Source organism: Achroia grisella, unplaced genomic scaffold (genome assembly GCF_030625045.1).
Source record: "Achroia grisella isolate CSIRO2021 unplaced genomic scaffold, CSIRO_AGI_Agris_v1 utg779, whole genome shotgun sequence".
NCBI lineage: Eukaryota > Metazoa > Arthropoda > Insecta > Lepidoptera > Pyralidae > Achroia > Achroia grisella.
In genome coordinates, this window is record NW_026713019.1 from 2,346,523 (window position 1) to 2,360,243 (window position 13,721).

The 13,721-nt window shown below is 31.4% G+C and overlaps 3 protein-coding genes across 4 annotated transcripts; 1 reads left to right on the forward strand and 2 right to left on the reverse strand.

Annotated features, from left to right (window-relative positions):
• Positions 1-623: 623 nt before the first annotated feature.
• On the reverse strand, positions 624-5,624 carry LOC131850752 (multiple inositol polyphosphate phosphatase 1). Its single transcript, XM_059201105.1, has 9 exons — positions 5,419-5,624; positions 4,938-5,072; positions 4,628-4,803; positions 4,107-4,232; positions 3,863-4,013; positions 2,816-2,916; positions 2,583-2,692; positions 1,587-1,772; positions 624-1,036 (listed from the first exon to the last, which is right to left on the reverse strand). Exons 1-9 carry the CDS (start codon positions 5,570-5,572, stop codon positions 856-858), a joined length of 1,320 nt encoding a protein of 439 aa, XP_059057088.1. The 5' UTR covers positions 5,573-5,624; the 3' UTR covers positions 624-855.
• Positions 5,625-6,683: 1,059 nt separating this feature from the next.
• LOC131850664 (heat shock 70 kDa protein 14) lies at positions 6,684-8,376 on the reverse strand. The gene has a single exon (XM_059200965.1). The coding sequence runs from the start codon at positions 8,155-8,157 to the stop codon at positions 6,736-6,738; it is 1,422 nt and encodes a 473-aa protein (XP_059056948.1). The 5' UTR covers positions 8,158-8,376; the 3' UTR covers positions 6,684-6,735.
• Positions 8,377-8,801: 425 nt separating this feature from the next.
• On the forward strand, positions 8,802-13,710 carry LOC131850785 (spindle assembly abnormal protein 7-like). 2 transcript variants are annotated; one of them, XM_059201146.1, is made up of 6 exons: positions 8,802-9,055; positions 9,159-9,398; positions 9,506-9,608; positions 10,786-10,925; positions 11,605-11,730; positions 13,015-13,710. In XM_059201146.1, the coding sequence occupies exons 1-6, from the start codon at positions 8,975-8,977 to the stop codon at positions 13,381-13,383; spliced, it is 1,059 nt and encodes a 352-aa protein (XP_059057129.1). In that variant the 5' UTR covers positions 8,802-8,974; the 3' UTR covers positions 13,384-13,710. The 2 variants fall into 2 exon arrangements, with proteins under 2 accessions (XP_059057129.1, XP_059057130.1); XM_059201147.1 differs by having other exon boundaries at positions 10,819-10,925; positions 13,015-13,705.
• Positions 13,711-13,721: the final 11 nt, after the last annotated feature.

Below are 13,721 nucleotides of genomic sequence, written 5' to 3' on the forward strand. Positions count from 1 at the left end.
ATAAATAATAAACAGTCATACTAACGAATACGTTATATTTGTGTTGTACGCAGATCGAACTGATACTGATCAAAATATGAAGCAACGTGTTAAACTCTTATAACACTAAGGTAAAAAAAAACAAAAAGTAACAAATAAATAAATATGACTAACCACCTTTCTGGGATTTTAAGATATAATTGATATAGCAGCTGGTTTTATTTTATGGATGATGATGGAAAAATTGGCCCCCTAATGCTGATAATCACCATTGAAGGATGACTGGGTAACGATAGGTAAAATCAGGTGACTTAATCCATTCGCAGTTCGTGTTGAGATCAAGCTAAGAGCGTATATTACTATCAACCTTTACACGCACAACGGCCCGAATGTGAGGCTAATTGCGGAGAATGGAGTCTAACATACTATCAACCTTGCTGCTTGTGGGGACTGGTCTGTTCAGGTTACGAACACTGATTAGACTATTTGCTTTTACAAAATTGCAATAGCATATGCTGGACGTCACTATATTGAATTTAGAAATTAATCTGTATTATTGTAATCATATACAAACATATTTAAAAAGAATACGAGCTGAGTTTTTTGTCAGTTCTTCTAATCTTGAAAATATTTCGTACTGGTTTGATATTTCATAAGTCTGTAATAGACCTACATGACTTAATATCTTTTCATTTGATTTGAATTCATTTTTCCCGATCCCCCATAGCCACATTATAGAAAATTAAAAAAACCTATTTGGTGAACTAACATTTGTATTCAAATATAAGTTCATAAAAAATTAAAGCTGTATGCATAATACATTATATAATTGACAAGCGTTTAAGCATTGATTTACTGATAGTCAAATTTATCATCTCATCCATCAAATTTGCTACGATCATTGTCTAGACTACACATGTCATTGTAATCACAGTTATTTATGGAATCATGAAAATATTCTGTAAGTCGTTCCAATGGGCACAGCTCTGTTTCACACATTGGTAATTTGACCACTTTTTCTTGATGCAGTGTCAAAACGTGGTCGCCATCTTTACATCTGTGGAAAAAAAATATATAACTACAACAGTAACTTTCAAGTTTACGCGCGACAATAGTATTTCTATTTAGGGGGTCTAAAATGCTGATATATACGACTGATAATGAATGTCCTTCGTATAAATTGCCATGTTTCATAAGGCGTAATATATACTGACTGGAACATTTTAATCTGTGAGTTACATAAATACATACAAAACAAAGTCTATTATGACTCAAGCAATGCGACATTTTTAGTTTCCCTAATGATGAAGTAAAATTGCAAGAATAACCATTCGTGTGAGCATTCATGGACATTACTTAAATTTTTAAATGCACAAATGCACCTAATTTATATTTATAATTAAGCTGAATAGGACTCTAAAGCTTACCTGATAATATAGCTCTTTCGGTTATAATACTTAATTGAAATGTTACCATCCATCTTTATTATTATCACGTAAAGAATGTTTTTCTTTATCCCAAAAAAGTCGATTTAAATATTGAAGCATTTTCTGAACAACTTAAGAATATGTTATTATTGAATTAATATGTTATGTATATATACTTACTTAAACAATACAAATGCTAAATTAGATGCAAAACAATCAATCTGTGACACTTTCCACGGCCTGTTCTTGTCCAGTGAATCACCGGTGAGGGGATTGTCCGGTTTATAAAGTTGCATATGAGTGAGTAGCTTCAGCAAAGTGCCGGAGTGAGCGAACATGAATACTGCGAATGGATCCGGTTTGTCACTGAAAAGAGTTATAAGTTAGGATTAGTAACATTATACAAACATGAAGCATAAAGAAACCAGTAGTGAAGTGTCGCACATATTTTAAGAGCTCCGTAGATTTTTTAAAGTCAACCACAATGTTCCACTTACTCTATTTATCTGTCTATTTATAATACTAGTTTTACATTTTTAATGTCATTAAACGATTTTACAATGTCCATACTAATATTATAAATCCGAAAGTGTGTCCTTCTGCCAGTTCACATCTAAACATTGATCGTATCATGAGGACAAACTTTTATTTAAAAGACAGATTAAGTTGAGAAATTGCTAGTCATATAATGAGCGTATTCTAATGCAGTCATGTATGTATTTGTTTATATTTCACTTCAATCTATGATGTGATCATAGATTGGAGTGAAATATAAACCTATACAAAAGAAAATAACAGCAAATTATCGCTTACAAATAAATTGTCCTTACTCCCAGTTATTAATTATGGATTCTATGAAACATCTTTATGGGGCTTGTCAGTATGTAGTACGTAGACAGTATAGCATATTATCTGTTGGCTAGTTCTATTTTATTCTAATCGACATGATAGCCAGTTGTCATCTCAGACACAAGATTTTAGTCTTCAGGAGATCAACCAAAACAGAACTACTATCCATGTCATTAGAAGTGACATAACTTGAATATCATTAAATTTTTGTCATTATAGTGCGACCTTATCTAGACCTATTCAAAGACCTATATATAACCTATTTTTGTCATTTTACACGGACATGTATAGATTAATCAGAAATAAGCCAACTTGGGTAGTACTTACCTAAACATTTTGAACATAGTTTTAAGTGCTAAACACGCTTGACGATACGTTAAATTATGTCCATATCCATCCATCCAGTAATGTTTGAGGTCGTGATAATACTCTAGTATCTGAAAATGTATATAACATACATGTATTTACATTGTATTGTTTTAAATGTAGTGAAAACAATAATAGTATAAATATTACAAATATACTTAGAAAATATGTTATTTGGTTATATATAAACTAACCATAGCACTCTCTATATCAAAGGCATAGCACCATGGAGAAACCTGATGTTTATTCCAAGATGATTCATATCCACATATTTTGTATATTAAATTCACTTCATCTGTAATATTAATTTAAAAATAGTACACATTATTATTTTAATACACCAAAAAAATATGTTTAGTACCTAGTATTCTGGTATATAACTATACTATACTAATGAAGCTGACATGAATATCACACAAACTACATAATTATTATTTACAATTTTGCAATGAAATGAAAATATAATTTTATTTTTACAGTTATTTCATTACTACCTGGTAGGAGTATGTTTTCTATGTGGTGTGGTATCAATAATTAAATGCAATATTAGTTGTATTAGTGACGTAAAAAGTTAATTATTGATGTATTTTAATTTCATACTTAGACATATGTATAAAAAAAGTATTAAAAACATATTAGTCTGTACTCTTACAGATACTACACTGACTGTACTCTACTCAACTGTAGAAGTAATGTATGTACAAGTAATGTAGATCTATTTATGTAACTACAAACACTACAAACTCTATAAGCATTTATATGGTACTTGTGAAAATTTCTATTAAGCAACAGAATATATACTTATTCCATGTAAACTGTAATATTTCCTTGTCTAACATAGTATTTAGTACTTTTTTTCAAAGTATATTATAACACCCTGTCTTCTAAACATAATCTATACTAAGAAAGAAAGTAAGATCAATCTAGCAATTAATCAAAAAGTAATGATCACAAAATTAACAACTGATAGTGAGAAACAAAAGAAAACAAATTATTGTACAAACCCTTATTATTCACATTACATATAAAAACACCAATAAATCTACCATTAAATATTTACAGTTTTAGTCACCTTCAATTCATATATTGAGAGAAAGAGACAGTCCAATAGCCATAAGAGATTTATTAGGTAATTAACTTATGAATATGTGAGTTAGACTGATAGATACAGTGCACAAGTACAGAGCAAATAGCACAAAGCAAGCTGCAAAATAATTGCAATGATCTTTGATACTACGAACCTAGACTCAGCACTCTATTGAGACCCAGCCGTTCTGATACAGATTCTAAAGTCTTATTCATTTCACTACTATTCCCAAATATTTTTTGTTCCTTGTATGTATCTGGGTTTTTCTTAACTTGTTTTTGCCACCTATCACAGTGTTTGTAAAACTGAAAAATTGCAACTCAGTGTAGAAAAAGCTGATAGATTTGAGATAAATTTTGTAAATAATATTGTATAATCATAACTGTGTTTTTACTCACTCGTAATACTGGATCAACTTTAGTGGCTGGTAAAAATATTACATCTTGGGCATGTTTTCTATCAAACAAACCATGTGTGAAGTACCTGGCACTTTGCTGCGCTCTTTCTGTAGCTGTATAACGAAACTGTAAGGTAATTTAAGAGCTATTTTTAATATATAATAACTTAGTTGTGTTGACTAGCCATAAGTTCCTATTATACTCAGTATCATTCTATTTATAAAACTGTGTTTTTATTGATACTGACATTATAATTAAGACACATTCTACATTCCCATCATTTGGTTAGAATGTGTCTAATAAGGTATTGAAAAAAAAAACATTGATGAATTCTAAAATTAGTTATTTAGATTATTGTATTTAGAGACTACAAAGAGTTGTGGTGATGATACATATGATTTGTGTGAAACCCACATAATAAAAAATGTTAATTGTCATAAATGAAATTTGATATTGACTAATACATTTCTAATACAATATTACAGAATAATATAAATTTAACTTAAAAAAATATTACTCACCAAAAATGTTTTATTGCTATATTTATTTTTAATTGCATTTGGGAATCTATTTTTCATCCTTTCTGCAAGTAATATCATTTCATCTCTTCCTTCAAGGGTTAAATATTTCTCACTTTCCAAATCTACTTTGCTGGTCCATTCTTCTAAGTCATTTAATTGTTCTTGTGTAAGGTGTCCTACAGTATCAAAGAGATCAATAAAAACATATTTTCATTATATAAATAACTACATACATACCGGTTACATATAAATAAAATTAAAAAAATCAATCTCCGCAGATTTAATATAAGAATGAACTGAATGATAGTACCTTTACCAAGTTTATGCTGAAGTAAAATTTCTAATTTTATATCTTTAAGAGTACTATTCATGCCTCGTATTTCTTTAGCTCCAGGTAATCTTGTACCATGGCGCACTATCATCCAAATCTTACTGTCTTTGCAACCTGAAAAGGAAAATTATGCAATTTTATTTCTGTTTACTTTTAATTAACACAAATCTTAGAAATGTAAACATTTATTTAACAAAGCCACGGGGAAGATACGTGTTAATTTTTTTGTGATGTTTCCTAAATGATTCGTAGTTTGCGTAAATATCATATCAAATATCAATTACTTAAATTTTGTTTGACAACAAAGGGCAACATTTGGAAACACAGGAAAACAACAAAACAATATAAATATGAAAAATAATCATGGGAATGTTAAAATTTTGAGAATACATAGTATTGATATTGCACGAAAATATAACCAAATGGGAGTCTGTATAAGACTTTTAAATTTAAAACTTACTTGGATACATTATCTTAGAATCATCTTTATTAAACCTAAATCTGTATGGTGTGCGTGTTCCCAAATGATCAAGTACATTAAGCTTTTTGCTTATTACAAAGTGATGATAATTTAATGTCACAAAAAATATAATACTGATCAAAGTAGATTTCATTTTAAAATTGAGAATTTAGTTAAACTTTCTAAAATTTTGTTTGTTTACATTTTTAAAAGAAGGGTACAGATTAATAACAATTATTAACTATACAGAAAGGTAAAAGTCAAACTCAATGTCAAAATTGTCAAAACCGGTTTTATTTTATTTATTCATCCATATTTTTTTTCAGGTCCGTCATCATTGTTGCCAGATGACCATTTTGCCTTCAAATTTTATACAAAGCTCCCAATTTAAATAAAAAAACTTAACATTATTTTTAGCAGTATGGAAGTACCACTAATATTTAAGAACACTTGTTTTATGGATAAAAATTGCATGGTGATATTTATTATGATGATAATTGATTTACGGTGGCGGGGCACCAGTCAAGGATGGTAAGATGAGCATGATGTCAGGGTCAATTAGACCTGGAAACTATTATGATAAATTCACCAATAATTTATCATGATAGTTTCCAAGGGGAACTACGTGGAGGTCAATCTGACGTGGTATGTTGCTAGCAATAAGATCATCGGTCCACATTAGTAACAATTCCCTTCTGCAGAACACTTTCCTCAAAGGCTGAAAGATAAAGGATATTTATAATTAGAAGGCTTATACATATTCTAAGTAAGAATTAAATTTACAAAGGGAATAGGTCTCGAATGAAAGGCTAGGCTAGGACACCATGTGCCCCAGAACCCAACGCGAAGCCGAATCGGGGGGATAGGACTGATTGTAACCATCATGAGAAAAATAAAATCTATCCACTGCAGTTTGAAAATTATGGGCATTTAAGAAAAACCTAGAAATTTGGTCAAGTGTAACCGTTTTTCGGTTAAAAAGCATTTGAGCTAAGTAAAATGTTACCATAGATGATATCCTACCTACTCAGTTATATGCATATATGCATGTAATAATCTATGGGCTACTTGAAGTGGTTCCTGAATCATAGTAAGCATGTTTCAGGGAAAATATGGTATTATTTTGTGGTTATTTTACACTAGTGGAATAATGAAAAAATATATACATAAAATAATAAATATATAATTACATATAAATCTTTGTGTTGTATACAGAAAATGTATGAAGTATATAATAAAAGAGTTATATAGTTTTATACATTTAATCAAAAATACACAATATTTATATTATACAAATTAGAGTTACATCTTATATACCTATTCTATTTGTAGAATTACTTTTGAATGATCTAATGTAGCTTTCAAAGTAAAAGGTTTACTCAAAGACTCCACATTGAATGTCTCAGTAGCAAATTGTTCACCATCAGGATCCTTGTGCAAGCTGAAACTTATATTTTTAGCATCCACACCTGCATCTATGCTAGAAACATGTTGAGCAAATGGTGGAGCACCTTCTTTAAAAATTTGGGTAGTCTGATCTAAATATTTAAGGTAAATGTCTTTTCCTAGAAATTCAACTTCTGCATTCAGGTCATGCATATTAAATTCAGGTACATCTAAAAGCAATCCAGCTTCTCGAGCACAGCCCATTGCTATCACTTCATCGGGATTAATACCTGAAAGAACCTCAGCTTCTGGTATTAAATTTGCAATGGCCGATTGTAATTTTGGAATCTTCATACTTCCACCAGATAACACTATTTTGTGAATTTTCCCATTAAAACTTGCAATAAGTTGTTGGGCAGGTTCAATATAAGCAGACAACTTTGATGAAATTATATTTTCAAACCTTGCCCGAGAGACATTTTGACTCCAGTCAACACCATCTAATAAGGATTCAATAAAAACATGTGCCGAATTCAAGGTAGAAAGGACATGTTTGCAATTATCAGCATGATGCAACAACTTTGACATAGCTCTACGGCTTTCTTGTGGGTCCAACTTCCACTTCTGTTTGACTTCCTGGGCTATATAGTTAGCTAAATCCTTTGTCAAACATTGGCCTCCTAGATCAGAACGAAAGATATTTTTTTCAACTGTAATAAATCCTCCTGCTACATTTACTATTGACACATCACATGAGGATCCTCCTAGTCTATAAACTAAGACATTTATATCTTCTGCAGTATCTTCTACATTGTAGGCTAATAGTGCTGCAGCTGGCTCACTTATTACTTGTAAAACATCAAATCCTGCTAATTCTGCACATTTCACTAATCTCTCTCTACTTTCATTAGACCAATGTAAAGGTGCAGCTAACACTAACTTCAAGTCACCCTCATCCTTCACTGAATGGCTAGCTATCGTAAATAGTTTCGCATAAATCTTCGTCGTTATATTGTCAGGGTTTGAGTATTGAGTAGCTTCACCAGACTCAAACTCATAAGTCAATTTTTCTTCATTCTGAATACGACAGGACGATGATGATTCTACATATGTCAAATCTTCTTCATTCCAGTCACAGTTCATAAGTCGTTTATTGTGTTTTATAATGGCTTTTGATAATGCCTGACCTGATTTTGCCGTAAGTCCAATCTCCCATTCGGAACCGTTAAGGGCTACTATGGCTGGCGTGACTCTGTCGCCAGCATCATTTGCTATAACGGCAGCTGTGCCATTTGTGAATGATGCCAAACATGCAGAATTGTTACCCAGATGTATTCCATATGCAGTAGCCATTCCGGATACTGTAAATTTACTTATTTCCTTTTATACAAAACTTTCTATGTAATAGTTCTTACTACTTTTGTAATATTCATTAAATATGGCTCATAATTCGAAAGTTATATATTTTATAACACTGTACAAAAACTTTTCAAATTAAGGTTAATTTCTAGTGGACTAAACCTATTATTGCGAGTGAGATTGTGAACTTGTGAACTGACTGACTGACTGAAACTGACTTATACGGCCTGAGTGAATTCCTTGTAAAGCAGAATGGTTTCAGAATGATATGTAATTTGACGTTATATGATTGACATTGACATCATTTAGATATAGAAAAAACTAACAACTTGTCCCGACAGATAGCGTCAATGTATTATAAACTTTTAGACGACGAGAATAATTACGATTTAACCATTGTTTATCTTTGTGGTAATCGGTAATTTTGAGAACGAGCATGCATGATAAACTTATCAGGACCAGATAACACTTAGAGAAATGAGAATTATTATTAAGTTACTTGCACTCTCTATATTAAGTACTTTTAATCGTCTACGGTGTCATAGACTAGAAATATTTGTTAGTTTTAAACTAACGCAATGCCTGATCAAAAAAAAAAAAAATTAAATAAAAAAAATAATTAAATGCCTGATCGCGAGAACGCTATGTTACTTTTGGTATATTTACTTTACTCTTTGACGCTATGCGAAAAGGCGGGAATGCAAAAATCACATTTTTAAGTTAGTTGAAAATAGCAGGGAGCGCAGATATTTATTTCAAAAACCATTAAACGCACAAAATAAACCTTACTATTCGGATTATATAAGAGCAAATGGAAGTGCAAAAAGAAAAAAATGACGTACAAAATACTCGATTACAAACCCTTGTAGAAATTTTAACTAAATGCAAAATTGTATGTTGAATTTGATTTTTATGATTTTGTTTGAATAGTATATTTCTTTTAGTAATTAAAAAAAATCGTTTATCGTAATGACATAAAAATTCATTATAACTAGGATTATCTAAATGACAAGGAAGAATGTAAGAAGTTACGTGAAACCAATATAAAAATGGAATTAGAATTAAAGGAATGCCGTGAACTAGAAAAATCACATAGGCATCATTTAATGGCCTCTCGACAAATGATTGAAAGCTTACAAGAAACGGTTTCACAGTTGGTATATCTAAAAAGAGACATTAAAAAATTAAACGACGAAATTATCTCAAAAGACGCCACAATCACTTCATTAGAGAAGGTAAGAGGTTTCTGTTTAATTTATATAAAACAAGTTCTTAAAAAGTAGACATATTGACAATAATTAAAACAATAGTAATGTTTTTTTGATGTAGTATTTTATAATAGGATATAGAAAATGTGCTATTGAAACAAAAAGAGAAACTAGCTGCAATGCATGAAGCACATCAAAAAGATATTCAAGAAATGCTATCAAATAACGAGAAAAGAAGTTAGTATTTCTACAATTGATTACTTAATGAATATTTTATCTTATCTGTCTATAGAGAGGTAGATAATAATATCTTTTCTGTTATCTCTAAAAAGTTTTTACCGGACTCGCTAATTGACTGATCTATCAACAAACATCTTATATTATAACGCTCAAAATTCTTATGCCGTTGTAAACTTTTTTATGTACCTTATAAACCTTTGCGGTGGAGGAAACATCGATTTAGAACCAAAAAATAATCAGAGATAGGCAGGATCCCTGGCAGGAGGCGAGCTTACCTATGTTGCGTTCACTACAACGTCGACAGTAGACAATGCTTTTAACTACCCCATCTAGCATAAGAGTCGTTACGATAGCTGTGTATGTAGAAAAGTTTTACTTGCGCAGACTTGTTCAGAGTCGTCTGTAAAGATATCTTCATCTGTTGTGCCCCCCAGTAGCTTGTTCTATATGATATTAGGACTGCAGGGAAATCACAGGATATGGACGTATGACATCGAAATTCAGTAGAATATCAACTCGTAAGAGGGCCACACATGTGTCACATGACTATTTTAGGTCTCCGGAGCTCATGTATATAGGCAACTATTGCCATTAACTATTAGATGAGTGGTCAGGTTTTGTGTCATTGTAATTACACATATAAACATAACATAAAAGAAGCTAACGAACCACCTGATTTTTTTATGGACTACTCTAGTGCTATTAGCCACAGCGGGTCTTTACAGCTTCACCGGACGATATGGGGCGAGTGCAGAAGGCATTCCAAACCTGCGGAACGATTTATGGAGCGGCTGTAGGCCAACTCCCGCCTGACGGATACGACTTTAGTTTAAGGGAACTAGGAGAACCTCTGAATTAATGTGCGGGAGATCGAGAAGGGGACCCATTTGATGTAAAGTTTTATTCGTAGTCTGTACCCCGTAAAGAGATCGAATTTTAGTATAAAATTATTGTCTTTTTCACATATATCAACTTATTGAAAAAATAAATACTATAACAGACTTGGTATATCTATTGCTACTGATCCAATATTGGTACCGAAGTTTTTTTTACGAACTATTCTAATGCTAGTTTTAGCTGGCCTTCATAGCTTCACTGTATAATAACTCAAATTATATTATTAAGTGTAATATGTAAGTATTTGTCTTATCTAAATGTATAAGTCTATACATAGGTGTTCTCATCTTAAAAAAAAACAAATTACAAGTTCAACAGGTGCAGCACGAGTCTGACACACAAGTAGCTCAGTTTACGTGTGCTATTGAAGAGTTAAGGTCCAAAATGAAGGATATGGAAGTAGATCACAGGGATAAGGTAGCTAAAAATGTTTTATTATGGAGTTGGCAGTACATCTTATTGATTTTTTTATACTTCTATGGTGGCAAAGAAGCATACGGCCCATCTGATGGTTACCGTAGTCTAGGGACGTCTGAAACACCAGGGGTGCTACGTGCGTGTTGCCGTCCCATAAGAAACCTGAATATAACCTTGAAAAACCCCATGCTGTAGTCTCGTGAGAAAACCTCGGCAGCTAGTTAATTCCACAATCTAGGTGTACGCGGGAGGAACCTCCTCTGAAACCGCACTGTCCGAGACCACTTAGGTTCTAGCGTGTGGAGATGAAATCCCTGTCGATTCTTTACGCATGCCTCCATGACGAGATAGCGTTTATTAAGAGCCAAGACAACAATTATTAATATTGGGCAAACCCAAAAATTAATATATGTGTATCAAAAATTATTTGTAGGTACTTGTAATTATATTTAGGTTCTAAGATAGTATCAATAAAAGAAGAATATAATATATTTTAGTGTATGATTACATTAAAATTAACTGACGTTGAAGTCTTCTATAGTCCTTTATTTTCTATTATTTTAAAGTTGACAAGGTACGCATATTTTTCAAATATAATATTCCTTATATGAACCAAAGAGTTCTTAATAATTATAAAAATAAGGTTTTAGCAAATAAATTGTTTCTTCTGCTTCTGTAGATCAGCGTGATAGTATTAGAATATGAAGAAAAGGTTCAACGTGGAGCGGCGCAGATTGCTCAACTCCAAGAGCAATTGGCACGAGAAGCGACGAGAACAGAGTCAAGCCTAGGAGTATACCGTCAAGTGCGATTCAAAATTATTTTTAAATATCTAGTATTTTATTTAACCAATATTATACATGCCAAACGGATTTTTATGATACTTTACAGTAATATAGCTTCTGCATCAGACCTGTTACCTGCGTCTGCATTCAACTTTTTTTTTTAAATTATTATAATAACAATAAAATATATTATAATAATTAATATTCTAATTATAATAAAATACCTAAAATAAAAGTTCCGTCAGTTACACCTTATAACATTATCTAACTTAAATCAGTTCAACTTCAGACAGCTAAACAAACAGACAGACAATTTTTTTATAGATTTTTAAGTACCGTATAAAATTAGAAATAACAAACAGATATTTCGATTGTATTTATTTGTACAGATAAGGATAGAAGGTGTACCTATATAAATATATTTTACTTTATTAAATACACCTATAGGCGTAATAAGAAAATATACATACATATTTATTACAGTTATGCGGAATTACCTTGAATTATTGTACTTAATTTTCCTAATTGGTTTTAATATGTTGAACAATTATAACTGTACTTTTAATATCGGTACATTGTAGGTACCTATTTCTTTTTTATGGACAAATATGGAATGATGCATCTGTCTGCACTAAAGGTGTACGCGTATCTATGTACCTACACCGGTAAATGATAATGGGATGAGAATTAAGTTGGATCTATTTTATCGAATTGGGTGTTAATTTGCGGCTGTCTATTGCATTACTTATGGCTGTCTATATATTATTTTGTTTCATTCATCTACCATAATAAGCGGAATTAAGCATAATAATAATATAAATCTATTAAGTAATTCAATTAGGTCGTTGATTTGCCTATCATGCCGTTTCCACGTGAGGCAACCAGAAATAGTACATTGCTAGCATTAGGACCTAGGGCAATTAGTACCCATTACAAACTCCCTCCCCCATATGTATTGTGCGTGGAAAACACATATCTGTGATATGGGTTTTCCACGTGACGAGGCGAGCCACTGTCGTATTCAACCTGAAGATAAGAAATAATTTTCGCGAAAGATTAGTGTAATGTACTTACATTACATTCCCGTACATAGCTTTAAAATATAACGCATTAAGTGCCTATCAGAATCTTAGATATTATCTATAATTGTTGATCTTAATAGTAATTACACACTAGTAATGCTCAAATGAAAATAATCTATGAGAGCGATTATATTAACCTCAGCGCAGACTTAATTGCCATTAATTATCAACACATTCCACTTTCACATTGCTGTTTATAAATTATTGTATTTAATTTAATAGAAACTAGAAGAATTGGAGGAGAAACTAAAACAGAATCAATTTAAACAATACTTAGCTCAGAATGCTTACTCGTCGCAATATGTCGCATCGCAATATGAAAGCCAAGTGGAACGGCCATACTCTGCTAATAGGGACCCATATCCTCAATGTCTTGAGCTAGATGCCAGGATAGATTCACAGAGTCTCACAAAGCCTCATTTTGCTGCTGTTTCTACTCAAAATAAACAAACAAAGCCAACAAACACACTTCAAGTTATGTACTATGGAAACAAAACGCCGAAGACAACCAAGAATTCCTCTAATAAGGGACATTTCAATATTACAAAGAAAAGAAAATTATACAACGAGAAAGATTTTCAAGATTTCTAATCTATACTATTCATTTAGTTATTACGAAATTGTTATCTCACGTATCTTTTATATTAGTTAATAATAACTTAATTGAAACATTACATTAGTTTTAAATATTGCATATTGAAATTATATAGTATTTTTTCCTTTCACTACTGTTCTATTCATACTTTATAATTATATTTAGCTAATACTATGTAATGCGTTACGATGTATTATATATTAACTTGCGTACCTTCCTAATACTTATTTAATATTACACAATCCCTATAATTGATTCTAATAAATTCTTTTCAATTTGATACCAATTTCTAAACAAAAGTGTTTACAACAAAAGCGCTTGCTTATTTATTACG